At 41.5% G+C, this 23,477-nt stretch overlaps 1 protein-coding gene across 8 annotated transcripts in view; it reads right to left on the bottom strand.

The window, feature by feature from the left end:
- Positions 1 to 23,477, bottom strand: part of snama (something that sticks like glue) — a 301,283-nt gene that overhangs the window by 214,008 nt on the left and 63,798 nt on the right. For all 8 annotated transcript variants that reach the window (XM_071664963.1, XM_071664959.1, XM_071664964.1 and 5 more), the window contains exon 3: positions 5,889 to 5,979. In XM_071664963.1, the coding sequence (XP_071521064.1) occupies positions 5,889 to 5,979 (91 nt within the window). The remainder of the gene's footprint in view (positions 1 to 5,888; positions 5,980 to 23,477) is intronic.

The following is a 23,477-nucleotide window of genomic DNA, read 5'->3' as shown; positions in this document are numbered from 1 at the left end:
TTCAGGCCCCGATCACTCAAAATCTTTTTCACTCCATCTTTCCACCTCCATTTTGGTCTCCCACTTCTCCTCGTTCCCTCCACCTCTGACACATATACCCTCTTGGTCAATCTTTCCTCACTCATTCTCTCCATGTGCCCAAACCATTTCAAAACACCCTCTTCTGCTCTCTCAACCATGCTCTTTTTATTTCCACACATCTCTCTTACCCTTACATTACTTAATCAAACCACCTCACACCACATATTGTCCTCTAACATCTCATTTCCAGCACATCCACCCTCCTCCACACAACTCTATCCATAGCCCATGCCTCGCAACCATACAACATTGTTGGAACCACTATTCCTTCAAACATACCCATTTTTGCTTTCCAAGATAATGTTCTCAACTTCCAAACATTCTTCAAGGCTCCTAGGATTTTCGCCCCCTCCCCCACCCTATGATTCACTTCCGCTTCCATGGTTCCATCAGCTGCCAGATCCACTGCCAGATATCTAAAACACTTTACTTCCTCCAGTTTTTCTCCATTCAAACTTACCTCCCAATATATATAAATATATATATATATATATATATATATATATATATATATATATATATATATATATATATATATATATAGACTGGTTGGTAAGGTTATTTAATGTATGTATGACTCATGGTGAGGTGCCTGAGGATTGGCAGAATGCGTGCGTAGTGCCATTGTACAAAGGCAAAGGGGATAAGAGTGAGTGCTCATATTACAGAGGTATAAGTTTGTTGAGTATTCCTGGTAAATTATATGGGAGGGTATTGATTGAGAGGGTGAAGGCATGTACAGAGCATCAGATTGGGCAAGAGCAGTGTGGTTTCAGAAGTGGTAGAGGATGTGTGCATCAGGTGTTTGCTTTGAAGAATGTATGTGAGAAATACTTAGAAAAGCAAATGGATTTGTATGTAGCATTTATGGATCTGGAGAAGGCATATGATAGAGTTGATAGAGATGCTCTGTGGAAGGTATTAAGAATATATGGTGTGGGAGGCAAGTTGTTAGAAGCAGTGAAAAGTTTTTATCGAGGATGTAAGGCATGTGTACGTGTAGGAAGAGAGGAAAGTGATTGGTTCTCAGTGAATGTAGGTTTGCGGCAGGGGTGTGTGATGTCTCCATGGTTGTTTAATTTGTTTATGGATGGGGTTGTTAGGGAGGTGAATGCATGAGTTTTGGAAAGAGGGGCAAGTATGAAGTCTGTTGAGGATGAGAGAGCTTGGGAAGTGAGTCAGTTGTTGTTCGCTGATGATACAGCACCGGTGGCTGATTCATGTGAGAAACTGCAGAAGCTGGTGACTGAGTTTGGTAAAGTGTGTGAAAGAAGAAAGTTAAGAGTAAATGTGAATAAGAGCAAGGTTATTAGGTACAGTAGGGTGGAGGGTCAATTCAATTGGGAGGTGAGTTTGAATGGAGAAAAACTGGAGGAAGTGAAATGTTTTAGATATCTGGGAGTGGATCTGGCAGCGGATGGAACCATGGAAGCGGAAGTGGATCATAGGGTGGGGGAGGGGGCGAAAATTCTGGGAGCCTTGAAGAATGTGTGGAAGTCGAGAACATTATCTCGGAAAGCAAAAATGGGTATGTTTGAAGGAATAGTGGTTCCAACAATGTTGTATGGTTGCGAGGCGTGGATTATGGAGAGAGTTGTGCGCAGGAGGATGGATGTGCTGGAAATGAGATGTTTGAGGACAATGTGTGGTGTGAGGTGGTTTGATCGAGTAAGTAACGTAAGGGTAAGAGAGATGTGTGGAAATAAAAAGAGCGTGGTTGAGAAAGCAGAAGAGGGTGTTTTGAAATGGTTTGGGCACATGGAGAGAATGAGTGAGGAAAGATTGACCAAGAGGATATATGTGTCGGAGGTGGAGGGAACGAGGAGAAGTGGGAGACCAAATTGGAGGTGGAAAGATGGAGTGAAAAAGATTTTGTGTGATTGGGGCCTGAACATGCAGGAGGGTGAAAGGAGGGCAAGGAATAGAGTGAATTGGATCGATGTGGTATATCGGGGTTGACGTGCTGTCAGTGGATTGAATCAGGGCATGTGAAGCGTCTGGGGTAAACCATGGAAAGCTGTGTAGGTATGTATATTTGCGTGTGTGGACGTGTGTATATACATGTGTATGGGGGTGGGTTGGGCCATTTCTTTCGTCTGTTTCCTTGCGCTACCTCGCAAACGCGGGAGACAGCGACAAAGCAAAAAAAAAAAAAAAAAAATTATATATATATATATATATATATATATATATATATATATATATATATATATGATTGAGAGGGTGAAGGCATGTACAGAGCATCAGATTGGGGAAGAGCAGTGTGGTTTCAGAAGTGGTAGAGGATGTGTGGATCAGGTGTTTGCTTTGAAGAATGTATGTGAGAAATACTTAGAAAAGCAAATGGATTTGTATGTAGCATTTATGGATCTGGAGAAGGCATATGATAGAGTTGATAGAGATGCTCTGTGGAAGGTATTAAGAATATATGGTGTGGGAGGAAAGTTGTTAGAAGCAGTGAAAAGTTTTTATCGAGGATGTAAGGCATGTGTACGTGTAGGAAGAGAGGAAAGTGATTGGTTCTCAGTGAATGTAGGTTTGCGGCAGGGGTGTGTGATGTCTCCATGGTTGTTTAATTTGTTTATGGATGGGGTTGTTAGGGAGGTGAATGCAAGAGTTTTGGAAAGAGGGGCAAGTATGAAGTCTGTTGGGGATGAGAGAGCTTGGGAAGTGAGTCAGTTGTTGTTCGCTGATGATACAGCGCTGGTGGCTGATTCATGTGAGAAACTGCAGAAGCTGGTGACTGAGTTTGGTAAAGTGTGTGGAAGAAGAAAGTTAAGAGTAAATGTGAATAAGAGCAAGGTTATTAGGTACAGTAGGGTTGAGGGTCAAGTCAATTGGGAGGTGAGTTTGAATGGAGAAAAACTGGAGGAAGTGAAGTGTTTTAGATATCTGGGAGTGGATCTGGCAGCGGATGGAACCATGGAAGCGGAAGTGGATCATAGGGTGGGGGAGGGGGCGAAAATTCTGGGGGCCTTGAAGAATGTGTGGAAGTCGAGAACATTATCTCGGAAAGCAAAAATGGGTATGTTTGAAGGAATAGTGGTTCCAACAATGTTGTATGGTTGCGAGGCGTGGGCTATGGATAGAGTTGTGCGCAGGAGGATGGATGTGCTGGAAATGAGATGTTTGAGGACAATGTGTGGTGTGAGGTGGTTTGATCGAGTGAGTAACGTAAGGGTAAGAGAGATGTGTGGAAATAAAAAGAGCGTGGTTGAGAGAGCAGAAGAGGGTGTTTTGAAGTGGTTTGGGCACATGGAGAGGATGAGTGAGGAAAGATTGACCAAGAGGATATATGTGTCGGAGGTGGAGGGAGCAAGGAGAAGAGGGAGACCAAATTGGAGGTGGAAAGATGGAGTGAAAAAGATTTTGTGTGATCGGGGCCTGAACATGCAGGAGGGTGAAAGGAGGGCAAGGAAAAGAGTGAATTGGAGCGATGTGGTATACCGGGGTTGACGTGCTGTCAGTGGATTGAATCAAGGCATGTGAAGCGTCTGGGGTAAACCATGGAAAGCTGTGTAGGTATGTATATTTGCGTGTGTGGACGTATGTATATACATGTGTATGGGGGGGGTTGGGCCATTTCTTTCGTTTGTTTCCTTGCGCTACCTCGCTAATGCGGGAAATGGCGAATAGTATGAAAGAAAGAAAGAAGATATATATATATATATATATATATATATATATATATATATATATATATATATATATATATATATATATATATGAAATTTTTATAAATAATTTGTGTGTAAAAACCTTATGATGTGTAGAGAAACATTTTACATAATCTTTATCTATCTATTATGTTACAGTAACGAAGTCTCCAAATGAGTTAGCATGTCATTATCATTATAAAGTGAAAACAAACTATGTAAAACTAAGGATGCTGGTGGTTGTGCAATGAGATGAAGACAATCTGTCACTCAACAGCAATAACTCAGGCAGTGCATCACTGGCTGGTGTGCAAACTTTAAATATCTGCACAGCAAACAAATATGGTAAGTCAGCCTGATTCTTTTTCAGAACTTTTCCTAATATTTCCTATCAAATGTTAATTTGAGGTTCCTAGATTACCTACTCTGAAGGAATGTAGTGAAATATATGCAACCTATAAGGCTGAATCAGCCTGGTGACCTCAAAACAGCCCCCAAGGCCATCATATGGTAACAAAAACCATGCCACATTTGAAGTATAGAAGCTAGCCCAAAAATTTGAGGCTTTAAGTGCTATATGAAGCTGTAGCATTTATGAACCTTTAAAGGTGACTATTGTTGGTCTTCAAAACCAACCTCTAGTGCCATTGGATCATGCCTTTCATCATGAGATTAAAATTTGAGCCTGCCAGGATGAATGCAGTGAACTGATCTATATGATTATACAAACAACATTCAAGGTTAGTGGTTGGTAGCCTAAAACCTGGCTCAAACTCTATAATTTCATATAAGCAAAATCTGGGAATCTGTAGGTGATACAGTTCAGTCTAAAAGAGGTATACACAAATGTGCAGACACAGAAATTATCAAAGTATATATGAACGTGTATTTGTAACATATGGGGGAGGGAGTTTTATGCTTGTGAGGCTTCACGTCTTGAACATTGTAAACTATCTTGAAATCCCTTAATGTAAGCAGTCGCCAATACCCATCTTCTCCATTACATTACATTTGTCCACCACTATTCTACTACAAAAGTTGTTTTTTTCTTAATTTCACAAGATGCCCTCTGACTGCTCTAACCCTAGATTTCCCAAGGACATATTCATTGTCCACATCATCAATCTTGTTTAAAACCTTAAAAGATTGTGATCATGTCATCCCCCACTCTCCTTTCTTCCAAGATCAGCCGATATAGTCTTTAGCCTTTTTCTGTAACCCAATTTGCTTAATTTTGGTACCATCTTTGTTGCCCTCCTTTGAACCTTCTCTCTTAGCTCTTTGTGCTTATTTATGTGAGGTGACCAAACTTGTGAAGCATATTCTAGTTTTGGCCTTTTGTAATATGATCAGCTTTCTAAATAATTTCTAAATATACTCAAAAGCTATTCTCACATTTACTGGTAGGCAGTTTGTTTGAAATTCCCTTGATATCAATCTCTGGTGATAGGTTAAGGATGATGCTGACTTCCATGCCCTTCTCACTCAAAGACTCTTGAAGCTTATTTCCCACCATATAATAATCACACTGAGGCCTTCACTGTGTCCTATTCTCATTACTTTAAATTGCTTGGGTTAAATTTCATTGGGCTATGTATGCATGTGTGTATATGCATGAGTGCAGGCATACATGAGTGCATGTGTATGTTAAAAGAACCACAATGGTACCTGTGGAGATTAAATTCAAATAAACCCACAAGAAACACAAAGACAGATGTCAAGCTTTCATCTATGTCTCATCTTCAGGGCATCTTCAGTTGCCCTAAGATGTTTAGAGAAATAGACGAAAGCTTGGCAGCTCTGTCTTTCTGTTCCCAATGGGTTTATTTGGACATATATATGTGTGTTTGTGTATGTAAGCAAAAGCACAGGAAAGTGAGGGGGATGTAAGAGAGGGCATGCTGATATGTATTGTTAATGTAGGCTGTCAGGGTAGTCAATAGGGTAGGAAGGTTCACAAGGATGGGCATGCAGGTATGGATTCATGAGTTTTCTTTTTCTCTCACATCCCTTGCAATACTGAACAAATACATGTTATGGGCTTGAATCCATTAAGCACTGTACAAGTAAGCAGCACCTTACTTATTATGCACACAAACGTCAGTTAAAGTTTCCATCACTACACAAAAACAACACACCAGTTCCACTTACCATGGCTTCTTCATCTGGGATGGATCAATGGGTACTCTTGCAACAATTAGAGATGAGTTCTTGGGAATAAGAGTCTTGTCATCAGTGTACACTGAAAATAAAAATATATGAAATTTTCAAAATTAAAAATATCTGTACAAGGAATATCTGAAATAACAATATATCATATAATATATGGGTAATTGGAGCATGAATTTTCACAATCAATATAGACACTTTTAACATATGGTAACTTTGGCTGAACATTAATAAAAAATGTTAAGTGTCAATATCAATAGAAAAAATTCATCCTCCAATAACATATGAAGTTACACATATTGTTTCTATACAGATAATACTGCAATAAGTACTACAAAGTCAGATGCCTAAAGCCATGTAACATTTTCAATAAAAGCTCTATTATCTACAACAGTCTTTTGAGGGCACATGTATTCACATATTTTCCTTTCATTAGTCTATTGGTACTGCAACTCAAATGATTTAACCATTTTCAAATCTGTAATGACTAAAGACCCATGTCACCAACCTTCCTACACACATCCCCAAAATTCTTAAGCTCCTGAGACATTTCTTTTTCTTGAACATTCAAATGCATACATTTGTTCCTAAATCCTGTTTCATTATCAGATCCACCTAACTTCTTTAAAAGTCACACAACCTTTGTCCATACTCACTTTTTTATGGCATTCTGTAACCCCAAATCACTAAACATAAGCTTGTTATACATCTTTATATATTTCATGGTATGAGGCACTTCATCAATTTTAAAGATTCATCTTCCTGTAAAGCAGAAAAAAGAATGCTGGGGAAAGCACTTAGAGAACGATAAGAGAGGAAATATGTCTATGGAATTTGGCATAAACTTTTAACTAATAACCCAAATCACTTCTTCATGCTGGAGGGAACAGATGGGTTTTTACCTGCTCCATCTTTCAATAATCTCACAAAATTATGCAGATTCAAACATCATTTATTCATTTGTTATACTCAACCGCTGTCTCCTGCGTTAGCGAGATAGTGCAAGGAAACAGACGAAAGAATGGCTCAACCCACCCACATACACGTGTATATACATAAACGCCCACACGCACATATACATACATATACATTTCAACATATACATACACAGACTTGTATATATATACACATGTGCATATCGATACTTGCTGCCTTCATCCATTCTCATCGCTACCCCGCCACACACGAAATAGTATCCCCCCCTCCAGCATGGCAGACCAAGGAAAAAAAAAAAAAAAAAAGCCACATTCATTCACACTCAATCTCTAGATGTCATGTGTAATGCACCAAAACCACAGCTCCCTTTTACACATCAAGGCACCACAGACATTTCCATGGTTTACCCCAGATGCTTCACATGCCTTGGTTCAATCCATTGACAGCATTTCCACCCAAGTATACCATATCGTTCCAATTCACTCTGTTCCTTGCGCACCTTTCAACCCCCTGTATGTTCAGGCTCCAATCGCTCAAAATCTTTTTCACTCCATCCCTCCATCTCTAAATTGGTCTCTCGCTTCTCCTTCTTCTCTCTACCTCTGACACATATATCCTCTTTGTCAATCTTTCCTCACTCATTCTTTCCATGTGTCCAAGCCATTTCAACATACCTTCTGCTCTCTCAACCATACTCTTTATATTACCACACACCTCTTATCCTTTCATTACTTACACCATCATACCACCTCACACCACATACTGTCCTCAAACATTTCATTTCCAACACATCCACCCTCCTCCACACAACCTTATCTATAGCCCATGCCTTGCAACTATATAACAGTGTTGGAACAACTATTCTTTCAAACATACCCAATTTTGCTCTCCGAGATGACATTCTCACCTTCCACAGATTCTTCAACGCTCCCACAACCTTCACTCCCTCCTAAACCCTGTGACTCACTTCCGCTTCCATGGTTCCATCCGCTGCCAAATCCACTCCCACATATCTAAAACACTTTACTTCCTCCAGTTTTTCTCCATTCAAACTTACCTCCCAGTTAATTTGTCCCTCAACCCTACTGAACCTAATAACCTTGCTTTTATTCACATTTACTCTCAGCTTTCTTCTTTCACACACTTTACCAAACACAGTCACCAGTTTCTACAGTTTCTCAGACGAATCAGCCACCAGTGTTGTACCATCAGAGAACAACAATTGACTCACTTCCCAAGCTCTCTCATCCACAAAGACTGCATACTTGCCCCTCTTTCCCAAACTCTTCCATTCACCTCCCTAACAACCCCATCCATAAACAGATTAAACTACCATGGAGACATCACAGATACCTGCCATAAACAAACATTCACCGAGAACCAATCACTTTCCTCTCTTCCTGCTCGTACACATGCCTTACATCCTCGATAAAAACTGCTTCTAACAACTATTCGTAATACCTTCCACAGAGCATCTCTATCAACTCTATCATATGAATTCTCCACATCCATATATGCTCCATACAAATCTATTTGCTTTTCTAAGTATTTCTCACATACATTCTTCAAAGCAAACACCTCATCCACACATCCTCTACCACTTCTGAAACAACACTGCTCTTCCCCAATCTGATGCTCTGTACATGCCTTCACCCTCTCAATCAATACCCTCCCATATAATTTACCAGGAATACTCAACAAACTTATACCTCTGTGATTTGAGCACTCACTTTTATCCCCTTTGCCTTTGTACAATGGCACCATGCAAGCATTCCCCCAATCCTCAGGCACCTCACCATGAGCCATACATACATTAAATAACCTTACCAACCAGTCAACAATACAGTCCCCCCTTTTTTTATAAATTCAACTGCAATACCATCCAAACCTGCTGCCTTGCCGGCCTTCATCTTCCGCAAAGCTTTTACTACCTCTTCTCTGTTTACCAAATCATTCTCCCTAACCCTCTCACTTTGCACACCACCTCAACCAAAACACCCTGTATCTGCCACTCTATCATTGAACATATTCAACAAACCTTCAAAATACTCACTGAATCTCCTTCTCACATCACCACTACTTGTTATCCCCTCCCCATTAACCCCCTTCACTGATGTTCCCATTTGTTCCCTTGTCTTTCGCACTTTACCTCCTTCCAAAACATCTTTTTATTCTCCCTAAAATCTTATGATACTCTCTCACCCCAACTTTCATATGCCCTCTTTTTCACCTCTTGCACCCTTCTCTTGACCTCCTGCCTCTTTCTTTTATACTGCCTCTTTCTTTTATACATCTCCCACTCATTTGCATTATTTCCCTGCAAAAATCGCCAAATGCCTCTCTCTTCTCTTTCACTAATAAACTTACTTCTTCATCCCACCACTCACTACCCTTCCTAATCTGCCCACCTCCCACACTTCTCATGCCACAAGCATCTTTTGGGCAAGCCATCACTGCTTCCCTAAATACTTCCCATTCCTCCCCCATTCTCCTTACGTCCTTTGTTCTCACCTTTTTCCATTCTGTACTCAGTCTCTCCTGGAACTTCCTCACACAAGTCTCCTTCCCAAGCTCACTTACTCACACCACTCTCTTCACCCCAACATTCTCTCTTCTTTTCTGAAAACCTTTACAAATCTTCACCTTCGCCTCCACAAGATAATGATCAGACATACCTCCAGTTGCACCTCTCAGAACATTAACATCCAAAAGTCTCTCTCTTGCACGCCTATCAATTAACACGTAATCCAATAATGCTCTCTGGCCATCTACCCTACTTACATACGTATACTTATGTATATCTCTCTAATTATACCAGGTATTCCCAATCACCAGTCCTTTGTCATGCTTTTTTTTATTTCATACATATTCGCCATATTATTTATTTATATATATATATATATATATATATATATATATATATATATATATATATATATATATACATATATATATATATATATATATATATATATATATATATATATATATATATATATATATATATATATATATTTTATCCCTGGGGATAGGGGATTAAGAATACATCCCACGTATTCCCTGCGTGTCGTAGAAGGCGACTAAAAGGGGAGGGAGCGGGGGGCTGGAAATCCTCCCCTCTCTTTTTTTTTTTTTTTTTTAATTTTCCAAAAGAAGGAACAGAGGGGGATAGGTGAGGATATTCCAAAAAAGGCCCAGTCCTCTGTTCTTAACGCTACCTCGCTATCGCGGGAAATGGCGAATAGTATGAAAAAAAAAAATATATATATATATATATATATATATATATATATATATATATATATATATATATATATATATATATATGCATGTGAGAAATACTTAGAAAAGCAAATGGATTTGTATGTAGCATTTATGGATCTGGAGAAGGCATATGATAGAGTTGATAGAGATGCTCTGTGGAAGGTATTAAGAATATATGGTGTGGGAGGAAATTTGTTAGAAGCAGTGAAAAGTTTTTATCGAAGATGTAAGGCATGTGTACGTGTAGGAAGAGAGGAAAGTGATTGGTTCTCAGTGAATGTAGGTTTGCGGCAGGGGTGTGTGATGTCTCCATGGTTGTTTAATTTGTTTATGGATGGGGTTGTTAGGGAGGTAAATGCAAGAGTTTTGGAAAGAGGGGCAAGTATGAAGTCTGTTGGGGATGAGAGAGCTTGGGAAGTGAGTTAGTTGTTGTTCGCTGATGATACAGCGCTGGTGGCTGATTCATGTGAGAAACTGCAGAAGCTGGTGACTGAGTTTGGTAAAGTGTGTGAAAGAAAAAAGTTAAGAGTAAATGTGAATAAGAGCAAGGTTATTAGGTACAGTAGGGTTGAGGGTCAAGTCAATTGGGAGGTGAGTTTGAATGGAGAAAAACTGGAGGAAGTGAAGTGTTTTAGATATCTGGGAGTGGATCTGGCAGCGGATGGAACCATGGAAGCGGAAGTGGATCATCGGGTGGGGGAGGGGGCGAAAATTCTGGGAGCCTTGAAGAATGTGTGGAAGTCGAGAACATTATCTCGGAAAGCAAAAATGGGTATGTTTGAAGGAATAGTGGTTCCTACAATGTTGTATGGTTGCGAGGCGTGGGCTATGGATAGAGTTGTGCGCAGGAGGATGGATGTGCTGGAAATGAGATGTTTGAGGACAATGTGTGGTGTGAGGTGGTTTGATCGAGTAAGTAACGTAAGGGTAAGAGAGATGTGTGGAAATAAAAAGAGCGTGGTTGAGAAAGCAGAAGAGGGTGTTTTGAAATGGTTTGGGCACATGGAGAGAATGAGTGAGGAAAGATTGACCAAGAGGATATATGTGTCGGAGGTGGAGGGAACGAGGAGAAGAGGGAGACCAAATTGGAGGTGGAAAGATGGAGTGAAAAAGATTTTGTGTGATCGGGGCCTGAACATGCAGGAGGGTGAAAGGAGGGCAAGGAATAGAGTGAGTTGGAGCGATGTGGTATACCGGGGTTGACGTGCTGTCAGTGGATTGAAGCAGGGCATGTGAAGCGTCTGGGGTAAACCATGGAAAGCTGTGTAGGTATGTATATTTGTGTGTGTGGACATGTGTATATACATGTGTATGGGGGTGGGTTGGGCCATTTCTTTCGCTTGTTTCCTTGTGCTACCTCGCAAACGCAGGAGACAGCGACAAAGCAAAAAAAAAATATATATATATGTATATATATATATATATATATATATATATATATATATATATATATATATATATATGATAGAGGCATATGATAGAGTTGATAGAGATGCTCTGTGGAAGGTATTAAGAATATATGGTGTGGGAGGCAAGTTGTTAGAAGCAGTGAAAAGTTTTTATCAAGGATGTAAGGCATGTGTACGTGTAGGAAGAGAGGAAAGTGAGTGGTTCTCAGTGAATGTAGGTTTGCGGCAGGGGTGTGTGATGTCTCCATGGTTGTTTAATTTGTTTATGGATGGGGTTGTTAGGGAGGTGAATGCAAGAGTTTTGGAAAGAGGGGCAAGTATGCAGTTTGTTGTGGATGAGAGAGCTTGGGAAGTGAGTCAGTTGTTCGCTGATGATACATTGCTGGTGGCTGATTCATGTGAGAAACTGCAGAAGCTGGTGACTGAGTTTGGTAAAGTGTGTGAAAGAAGAAAGTTAAGAGTAAATGTGAATAAGAGCAAGGTTATTAGGTACAGTAGGGTTGAGGGTCAAGTCAATTGGGAGGTAAGTTTGAATGGAGAAAAACTGGAGGAAGTAAAGTGTTTTAGATATCTGAGAGTGGATCTGGCAGCGGATGGAACCATGGAAGCAGAAGTGGATCATAGGGTGGGGGAGGGGGTGAAAATTCTGGGAGCCTTGAAGAATGTGTGGAAGTCGAGAACATTATCTCAGAGCAAAAATGGGTATGTTTGAAGGAATAGTGGTTCCAACAATGTTGTATGGTTGCGAGGCGTGGGCTATGGATAGAGTTGTGCGCGGGAGGATGGATGTGCTGGAAATGAGATGTTTGAGGACAATGTGTGGTGTGAGGTGGTTTGATCGAGTAAGTAACGTAAGGGTAAGAGAGATGTGTGGAAATCAAAAGAGCGTGGTTGAGAGAGCAGAAGAGGGTGTTTTGAAATGGTTTGGGCACATGGAGAGAATGAGTGAGGAAAGATTGACCAAGAGGATATATGTGTCAGAGGTGGAGGGAACAAGGAGAAGTGGGAGACCAAATTGGAGGTGGAAAGATGGAGTGAAAAAGATTTTGTGTGATCGGGGCCTGAACATGCAGGAGGGTGAAAGGAGGGCAAGGAATAAAGTGAATTGGATCAATGTGGTATACCGGGGTTGACGTGCTGTCAGTAGATTGAATCAGGGAATGTGAAGCATCTGGGGTAAACCATGGAAAGCTGTGTAGGTATGTATATTTGCGTGTGTGGACGTATGTATATACATGTGTAGGGGGGTGGGTTGGGCCATTTCTTTTGTCTGTTTCCTTGCGCTACCTCGCAAACGCGGGAGACAGCGACAAAGAAAAATATATATATATATATATATATATATATATATATATATATCTTTATTCTATTTATTTTCCTTTGTCGCTGTCTCGCACGTTAGCGAGGTAATGCAAGGAAACAGACAAATGAATGGCCCAACCCACTTACATACACATCCACACACGCAAATATACATACCTATACATCTCAACGTATACATATATATACACACACAGACATATACATATATACACATGTACATAATTCATACTATCTTCCTTAATTCATTCCAATCGCCACCTCGCCACATATGAAATAACAACCCCTCTGCCCCCTTATGTGTGCAAGGTAGCGCTAGAAAAGACAACAAAGGCCACCACATTCGTTCACACTGTCTCTAGCTGTCAGGTAATAATGCACCGAAACCACAGCTCCCTTTCCATATCCAGGCCCCACAGAACTTTCCATGGTTTACCCAAGACGCTTCACATGCCCTGCCCCAATCCATTGACAGCACGTCAACCCCGGTATACCACATCGTTCCAATTCACACTATTCTTTGCATGCCTTTCACCCTCCTGCATCTTCAGGCCCCGATCACTCAAAAACTTTTTCACTCCATCTTTCCGCCTCCAATTTGGTCTCCCACTTCTCGTTCCCTCCACCTCCGACACATATATCCTCTTGGTCAATCTTTCCTCACTCATTCTCTCCATGTGACCAAACCATTTCAAAACACCCTCTTCTGCTCTCTCAACCACACTCTTTCTATTACCACACATCTCTCTTACGCTATTATTACTTACTCGATCAAACCACCTCACACCACATATTGTCCTCAAACATCTCATTTCCAGCACATCCACCCTCCTCCGCACAACTCTATCCATAGCTCACCCCTCGAATCCATACAACATTGTTGGAACCCCTATTCCTTCAAACATACCCATTTTTGCTTTCCGAGATGATGTTTTCGACTTCCACACATTCTTCAAGGCTCCCAGAACTTTCGCCCCCTCCCCCACCCTATGATTCACTTCCGCTTCCATGGTTCCATCCACTGCCTAATCCACTCCCAGATATCTAAAGCACTTCACTTCCTCCAGTTTTTCTCCATTCAAACTTACCTCACAATTTACTTGACCCTAAACCCTACTGTACCTAACAACCTTACTCTTATTCATATTTACTCTCAGCTTTCTTCTTTCACACACTTTACCAAACTCAGTCACCAGCTTCTGCAGTTTATCACATGAATCAGCCACCAGCAATGTATCATCAGCGAACAACAACTGACTCACTTCCCAAGCTCTCTCATCCACAACAGACTGCATACTTGCCCCTCTTTCCAAAACTCTTGCATTCACCTCCCTAACAACCCCATCCATAAACAAACTAAACAACCATGGAGACATCACACACCCCTGCCACAAACCTACATTCACTAAGAACCAATCACTTTCCTCTCTTCCTACACATACACGTGCCTTACATCCTCGATAAAAACTTTTCACTGCTTCTAACAACTTGCCTCCCACACCATACATTCGTAATACCTTCCACAGAGCATCTCTATCAACTCTATCATATGCCTTCTCCAGATCCATAAAAGCTACATACAAATACATTTGCTTTTCTAAGTATTTATCAGATACAGTCGTCACAGCAAACACCTGATACACACATCCTCTACCACTTCTGAAACCACACTGCTCTTCCCCAAACTGATGCTCTGTACATGCCTTCACCCTCTCAATCAATAACCTCCATTATAATTTACCAGGAATACTCAGCAAACTTATACCTCTGTAATTTGAGCACTCACTCTTATCCCCTTTGCCTTTGTACAATGGCACTATTCAAGCATTCCGACAATCCTCAGGCACCTCACCATGAATTATATTTATCATTCTATTACTTTGCTTTGTCTCTGTCTCACGCGTTAGCGAGGCAGCGCAACGAATCAGACGAAAGAATGGCCCAACCCGCCCACATACACATGTATATACATACACGTCAGCAAACAGCACATATACATACCTATACATCTCAATGTATATATATATATATATATATATATATATATATATATATATATATATATATATATATATATGCGGCAGGGGTGTGTGATGTCTCCATGGTTGTTTAATTTGTTTATGGATGGGGTTGTTAGGGAGGTAAATGCAAGAGTCCTGGAAAGAGGGGCAAGTATGAAGTCTGTTGGGGATGAGAGAGCTTGGGAAGTGAGTCAGTTGTTGTTCGCTGATGATACAGCGCTGGTGGCTGATTCATGTGAGAAACTGCAGAAGCTGGTGACTGAGTTTGGTAAAGTGTGTGGAAGAAGAAAGTTAAGAGTAAATGTGAATAAGAGCAAGGTTATTAGGTACAGTAGGGTTGAGGGTCAAGTCAATTGGGAGGTGAGTTTGAATGGAGAAAAACTGGAGGAAGTGAAGTGTTTTAGATATCTGGGAGTGGATCTGTCAGCGGATGGAACCATGGAAGTGGAAGTGGATCATAGGGTGGGGGAGGGGGCGAAAATTTTGGGAGCCTTGAAAAATGTGTGGAAGTCGAGAACATTATCTCGGAAAGCAAAAATGGGTATGTTTGAAGGAATAGTGGTTCCAACAATGTTGTATGGCTGCGAGGCGTGGGCTATGGATAGAGTTGTGCGCAGGAGGATGGATGTGCTGGAAATGAGATGTTTGAGGACAATGTGTGGTGTGAGGTGGTTTGATCGAGTAAGTAACGTAAGGGTAAGAGAGATGTGTGGAAATAAAAAGAGCGTGGTTGAGAGAGCAGAAGAGGGTGTTTTGAAATGGTTTGGGCACATGGAGAGAATGAGTGAGGAAAGATTGACCAAGAGGATATATGTGTCGGAGGTGGAGGGAACGAGAAGAGGGAGACCAAATTGGAGGTGGAAAGATGGAGTGAAAAAGATTTTGTGTGATCGGGGCCTGAACATGCAGGAGGGTGAAAGGAGGGCAAGGAATAGAGTGAATTGGAGCGATGTGGTATACAGGGGTTGACGTGCTGTCAGTGGATTGAATCAAGGCATGTGAAGCGTCTGGGGTAAACCATGGAAAGCTGTGTAGGTATGTATATTTTGCGTGTGTGGACGTGTGTATGTACATGTGTATGGGGGGGGTTGGGCCATTTCTTTCGTCTGTTTCCTTGCGCTACCTCGCAAACGCGGGAGACAGCGACAAAGTATAAAAAAAAAAAAAAAAAAATATATATATATATATATATATATATATCCCTGGGGATAGGGGAGAAAGAATACTTCCCACGTATTCCCTGCGTGTCGTAGAAGGTGACTAAAAGGGAAGGGAGCGGGTGGCTGGAAATCCTCCCCTCTCTCTTTTTTTTTTTTTTTATTTTCCAAAAGAAGGAACAGAGAAGGGGGCCAGGTGAAGATATTCCCTCAAAACCCAGTCCTCTGTTCTTAACGCTACCTCGCTATCACGGGAAATGGCGAATAGTATAAAAAAAAAAAAAAAAAATATATATATATATATACACACACACAAACATATACATATATACACATGTACATAATTCATACTGTCTGCCTTTATCTATTGCCATCGCCACCTCACCACACATGGAATAACAACCCCCTCCCCCCTCATGTGTGCGAGGTAGCACTAGGAAAAGACAACAAAGGCACCATTCGTTCACACTCAGTCTCCAGCTGTCATGTAATAATGCACCGAAACCACAGCTCCCTTTCCACATCCAGGCCCCACAGACCTTTATATGGTTTACCCCAGACGATTCACATGCCCTGGTTCAATCCACTGAAGGCACGTCAACCCCGGTATACCACATCATTCCAATTCACTCTATTCCTTGCCCTCCTTTCACCCTCTTGCATGTTCAGGCCCTGATCACTAAAAATCTTTTTCACTCCATCTTTCCACCTCCAATTTGGTCTCCCACTTCTCCTCGTTCCCTCCACCTCTGACACATATATCCTCTTGGTCAATCTTTCCACAAACATACTACATGTTTGGGAATGTCTTGGGAGTAAAGTCAGGGGTTAGTGAGAGGTCAAGGGCAAGGGAAGGAGTAGCACTACTCCTGAAACAGGAGTGGTGGGAGTATGTGATAGAGTGTAAGAAAGTAAACTCTAGATTGATATGGGTAAAACTGAAAGTTGATGGAGAGAGATGGGTGATTATTGGTGCATATGCACCTGGGCATGAGAAGAAAGATCATGAGAGGCAAGTGGTTTGGGAGCAGCTGAATGAGTGTGTTAGTGGTTTTGATGCATGAGACCAGGTTATAGTGATGGGTGATTTAAATGCAAAGGTGAGTAATGTGGCAGTTGAGGGAATAATTGGTATACATGGGGTGTTCAGTGTTGTAAATGGAAGTGGTGAAGAGCTTGTACAGATTTATGTGCTGAAAAAGGACTGGTGATTGGGAATATCTGGTTTAAAAAGAGAGATATACATAAGTATACATATGTAAGTAGGAGAGATGGCCAGAGAGCATTATTGGATTACGTATTATTTGATAGGCGCGCGAAAGAGAGACTTTTGGATGTTAATGTGTTGAGAGGTGCAACTGGAGGGATGTCTGATCATTTTCTTGTGGAGGCGAAGGTGAAGATTTGTAGAGGTTTTCAGAAAAGAAGAGAGAATGTTGGGGTGAAGAGAGTGGTGAGAGTAAGTGAGCTTGGGAAGGAGACTTGTTTGAGGAAGTACCAGGAGAGACTGAATACAGAATGGAAAAAGGTGAGAGCAAAGGACGTAAGGGGAGTGAGGGAGGAATGGGATGTATTTAGGGAAGCAGTGATGGCTTGCGCAAAAGATGCTTGTGGCATGAGAAGTGTGGGAGGTGGGTTGAATAGAAAGGGTAGCGAGTGGTGGGATGAAGAAGATTATTAGTGCAAGAAAAGAGAGAGGCATTTGGACAATTTTTGCAGGGAAAAAATGCAAATGAGTGGGAGATGTATAAAAGAAACAGGCAGGAGATCAAGAGAAAGGTGCAAGAGGTGAAAAAGAGGGCAAATGAGAGTCGGGGTGAGAGAACATCATTATATTTTAGGGAGAATAAAAAGATGTTTTGGAAGGAGGTAAATAAAATGCGTAAGACAAGGGAACAAGTGGGAACTTCAGTGAAGGGGGATAATGGGGAGGTGATAACAAGTAGTGGTGATGTGAGAAGGAGATGGAGTGAGTATTTTGAAGGTTTGTTGAATGTCTTAGATGATAGAGTGACAGATATAGGATGTTTTGGTCGAGGTGGTGTGCAAAGTGAGAGAGGGTTAGGGAAAATGATTTGGTAAACAGAGAAGACGTAGTAAAAGCTTTGCGGAAGATGAAAGCCGGCAAGGCAGCAGGTTTGGATGGTATTGCAGTGGAATTTATTAAAAAAAGGGGGTGACTATTGTTGACTGTTTGGTAAGGTTATTTAATGTATATATGATTCATGGTGAGGTGCCTGAGGATTGGCGGAATGCTAGCATAGTGCCACTGTGCAAAGGCAAAGGGGATAAGAGTGAGTGCTCAAATTACAGAGGTATAAGTTTGTTGAGTATTCCTGGTAAATTATATGGGAGGGTATTGATTGAGAGGGTGAAGGCATGTACAGAGCATCAGATTGGGGAAGGGCAGTGTGGTTTCCGAAGTGGTAGAGGATGTGTGAATCAGGTGTTTGCTTTGAAGAATGTATGTGAGAAATACTTAGAAAAGCAAATGGATTTGTATGAAGCATTTATGGATCTGGAGAAGGCATATGATAGAGTTGATAGAGATACTCTGTGGAATGTATTACGAATATATGGTGTGGGAGGCAAGTTGTTAGAAGCAGTGAAAAGTTTTTATCAAGGATTTAAGGCATGTGTACGTGTAGGAAGAGAGGAAAGTGATTGGTTCTCAGTGAATGTAGGTTTGCGGCAGGGGTGTGTGATGTCTCCATGGTTGTTTAATTTGTTTATGGATGGGGTTGTTAGGGAGGTGAATGCAAGAGTTTTGGAAAGAGGGGCAAGTATGCAGTCTGTTGTGGATGAGAGAGCTTGGGAAGTGAGTCAGTTGTTGTTCGCTGATGATACATTGCTGGTGGCTGATCCATGTGAGAAACTGCAGAAGCTGGTGACTGAGTTTGGTAAAGTGTGTGAAAGAAGAAAGTTAAGAGTAAATGTGAATAAGAGCAAGTTTATTAGGTACAGTAGGGTTGAGGGTCAAGTCAATTGGGAGGTAAGTTTAAATAGAGAAAAACTGGAGGAAATAAAGTGTTTTAGATATCTGGGCTATGGATAGAGTTGTGCGCAGGAGGATGGATGTGCTGGAAATGAGATGTTTGAGGACAATGTGTGGTGTGAGGTGGTTTGATCGAGTGAGTAACGTAAGGGTAAGAGAGATGTGTGGAAATAAAAAGAGCGTGGTTGAGAGAGCAGAAGAGGGTGTTTTGAAGTGGTTTGGGCACATGGAGAGAATGAGTGAGGAAAGATTGACCAAGAGGATATATGTGTCGGAGGTGGAGGGAACGAGGAGAAGAGGGAGACCAAATTGGAGGTGGAAAGATGGAGTGAAAAAGATTTTGTGTGATCGGGGCCTGAACATGCAGGAGGGTGAAAGGAGGGCAAGGAATAGAGTGAATTGGAGCGATGTGGTATACCGGGGTTGACGTGCTGTCAGTGGATTGAATCAATGCATGTGAAGCGTCTGGGGTAAACCATGGAAAGCTGTGTAGGTATGTATATTTGCGTGTGTGGATGTATGTATATACATGTGTATGGGGGGGGGGGCATTTCTTTCGTCTGTTTCCTTGCGCTACCTCACAAACGCAGGAGACAGCGACAAAGTATAATAAAATATAAATAAATATAGATATCTGGGAGTGGATCTAGCAGTGGATGGAACCATGGAAGCGGAAATGAATCATAGGGTGGGGGAGAGGGCAAAAATTCTGAGAGCCTTGAAGAATGTGTGGAAGTCAAGAACATTATCTCGGAAAGCAAAAGTGGGTATGTTTGAAGGAATAGTGGTTCCAACAATGTTTTATGGTTGCTAGGCGTGGGCTATGGATAGAGTTGTGCGCAGGAGGGTGGATGTGCTGGAAATGAGATGTTTGAGGACAATATGTGGTGTGAGGTGGTTTGATAGAGTAAGTAATAATAGCGTAAGTGTGGTAAAAGAAAGAGTGTGGTTGAGAGAGCAGAAGAGGGTGTTTTGAAATGGTTTGGTCACATGGAGAGAATGAGTGAGGAAAGATTGATCAAGAGGATATATGTGTCAGAGGTGGAGGGAACGAGGAGAAGTAGGAGACCAAATTGGAGGTGGAAAGATGGAGTGAAAAAGATTTTGAGTGACAGGCCTGAACATGCAGGAGGGTGAAAGGCATGCAAGGAATAGAGTGAATTGGAACGATGTGGTATACTGGGGTCGACGTGCTTTCAGTGGATTGAACCAGGGCATGTGAAGCATCCGAGGTAAACCATGGAAAGTTCTGTGGGGCCTGGATGTGGAAAGGGAGCTGTGGTTTCGGTGCATTATTACATGGCAGCAAGAGAATGAGTGTGAACGAATGGGGCCTTTGCTGTCTTTTCCTAGCGCTACCTCGCACACATGAGGGGGGGTGGAGGGGGTTGTTAGTTCATGTGTGGAGAGGTGGCGATGGGATGAATAAAGGCAGACAGTATGAATTATGTACATGTGTACATATGTATATGTCTGTGTGTGTATATACATGTATACGTTGAGATGTATAGGTATATATATTTGCGTGTGTGGACGTGTATGTATATACATGTGTATGTGGGTGGGTTGGGCCATTCTTTGGGCTGTTTCCTTGCGCTACCTCGCTAACGCGGGAGACAGCGACAAAGCAAAATAAATATATATATATATATATATATCCCTGGGGATAGGGGAGAAAGAATACTTCCCACGCATTCCTCACTGTTGTAGAAGGCGACTAATTGGGATGGGAGCATGGAGCTAGAAACCCTCCCCTCCTTGTATTTCAACTTTCTAAAAGGGAAAACAGAAGGAGTCATGCGGGGAGTGCTCATTCTCCTCGAAGAATTAGATTGGGGTGTCTAAATGTGTGTGGATGTAACCAAAATGACAAAATAGGAGAGAGAGGTAGTATGTTTGAAGAAAGGAACCTGGATGTTTTGGCTCTGAGTGAAACGAAGCTCAAGGGTAAAGGGGATGAGTGGTTTGGGAGTGTTTTGGGAGTAAAGTCAGGGGTTGGTGAGAGGACAAGAGCAAGGGAAGGAGTAGCATTACTCCTGAAACAGAAGTGGTGGGAGTATATGATAGTGTAAGAAAGTAAACCCTACTAGACTGATATGGGTAAAACTGAAAGTGGATGGAGAGAGATGGGAGATTATTAGTGCATATGCACTTGGACATGAGAAGAAAGATCATGAGAGGCAAGTGTTTTGGGAGCAGCTGAGTGAGTGGGTTAGTAGCTTTGATGCACAAGAACGGGTTATAGTGATGGGTGATTTGAATGCACAGGTGAGTAATGTGGCAGTTGAGGGAATAATTGGTGTACATGGGGTGTTCAGTGTTGTAAATGGAAATGGTGAAGAGCTTGTTGATTTGTGTGCTTAAAAAATATCAGGTGATTGGGAATACCTCTTAAAAAAAGATGTATACATAAGTATACTTATGTAAGTAGGAGAGATGGCCAGAGAGCATTATTGGATTATGTGTTAATTGATAGGTTCGTGAAAGAGAGACTTTTGGATGTTAATCTGCTGAGAGGTGCAACTGGAGGGATGTCTGATCATTATCTTTTGGAGGCGAAGGTGAAGATTTGTAGATGTTTTCAGAAAAGAATAGAGAAGGCTGGGGTGAAGAGAGTGGTTGGAGTAAGTGAGCTTGGGAAGGAGATTTGTGTGAGGAAGTACCAGGAGAGACTGAGTGCAGAATGGAAAAATGTGAGAGCAAAGGAAGTAAGGGGAGTGGGAGAGGAATGGGATGTATTTAAAGAAGCAGTGATGGCTTGTGTGCAAAAGATGCTTGTGGCACGAGAAGCGTGGGAGGTGGGAAGATTAGAAAGGGTAGTGAGTGGTGGGATGAAGAAGTAAGATTATTAGTGAAAGAGAAGAGAGAGGCTTTTGGACGAGTTTTGCAAGGAAATAGTGCAAATGTCTGGGATTGTATAAAAGAAAGAGGCACGAGGTTAAGAGAAAGGTGCAAGAGGTAAAAAAAAGAGGGTAAATGAGAGTTGGGGTGAGAGAGTATCGTTAAATTTTAGGGAGAGTAAAAATATGTTTTGGAAGGAAGTAAACAAAATGTGTAAGACAGGAGAATAAATGGGAACAACGGTGAAGGGGGGTAATGGAGAGGTAGTAGCAAGTAAAGGTGACGTGAGAAGGAGATGGAGTGAGTATTTTGAAGGTTTGTTGAATGTGTTAGATGATAGAGTGGCAGATATAGGGTGTTTTGGTCAAGGTGGTTTACGAAGTGTGAGGGGAAGGGAGAATAATTTGGTAAACAGAGAAAAGGTAGTAAAAGCTTTGCGGAAGATGAAAGCCAGCAAGGCAGCAGGTTTGAATGGTATTGTAGTGGAATTTATTAAAAAAGGGGGTGACTGTGTTGTTGACTGGTTGGTAAGAATATTTAATGAAGGAGATGGAGTGAGTATTTTGAAGGTTTGTTGAATGTGTTAGATGATAGAGTGTGGCAGATATAGGGTGTTTTGGTCGAGGTGGTTTGCGAAGTGTGAGGGTAAGGGAGAATGATTTGGTAAACAGAGAAGAGGTAGTAAAAGCTTGAGGATTGGTGCAATGCACACATAGTGTCATTGTACAAAGGCAAAGGGGATAAAGGTGAGTGCTTAAATTACAGAGGTATAAGTTTGTTGAGTATTCTGGAGATATTATATGGGAGGGTATTGACTGAGAGGGTGAAAGCATGTATAGAGCATTAGACTGGGGAAGAGCAGTGTAGTTTCAGAAGTGGCAGAGGATGTGTGGATCAGGTGCTTGCTTTGAAGAATGTATGTGAGAAATACTAAGAAAAACAAATGGATTTGTATGTAGCATTTATGGATCTGGAGGAGGCATATGATATTTGATAGAGATGCTCTGTAGAAGGTATTAAGAATATATGGTGTGGGAGGTAAGTTACTAGAAGCTGTGAAAAGTTTTTATCAAGGATGTAAGGCATGTGTAGGAGTAGGAAGAGAGGAAAGAGATTGGTTTTCAGTGAATGTCGGTTTGCAGCAGGGGTGCATGATGTCTCCATAGTTGTTTAATTTTGTTTATGGATGGGGTTGTTAGGGAGGTGAATGCAAGAGTTTTGAAGAGAGGGGTAAATATGCCGTCTGTTGTGGATGAGAGGGCTTGGGAAGTGAGTCAGTTGTTCGCTGATGATAGAGTGCTGGTGGCTGATTCTGGTGAGAGACTGCAGAAGCTGGTGACTGAGTTTGGTAGTGTGTGAAAGAAGAAAGCAGAGAGTAAATGTGAAAAAGAGCAAGGTTATTAGCATTAGGTACAGTAGGGTTGAGGGACAAGTCAATTGGGAGGTAAGTTTGAATGGAGAAAACCTGGAGGAAGTGAAGTGTTTTAGATATCTGGGAGTGGATTTGGCAGCGGATGGAACCATGGAAGCAGAAGTGAGTCACAGGGTTGGGGAGGGGGTGAAAGTTCTGGGAGCATTGAAAAATGCGTAGAATGTGAGAACATTATCTCAGAAAGCAAAAATGGGTA

Source organism: Panulirus ornatus, chromosome 9 (assembly GCF_036320965.1).
Source record: "Panulirus ornatus isolate Po-2019 chromosome 9, ASM3632096v1, whole genome shotgun sequence".
In the NCBI taxonomy this organism is placed as follows: Eukaryota; Metazoa; Arthropoda; class Malacostraca; order Decapoda; family Palinuridae; genus Panulirus; species Panulirus ornatus.
This window is presented reverse-complemented; position numbering and strand designations above follow the sequence as displayed.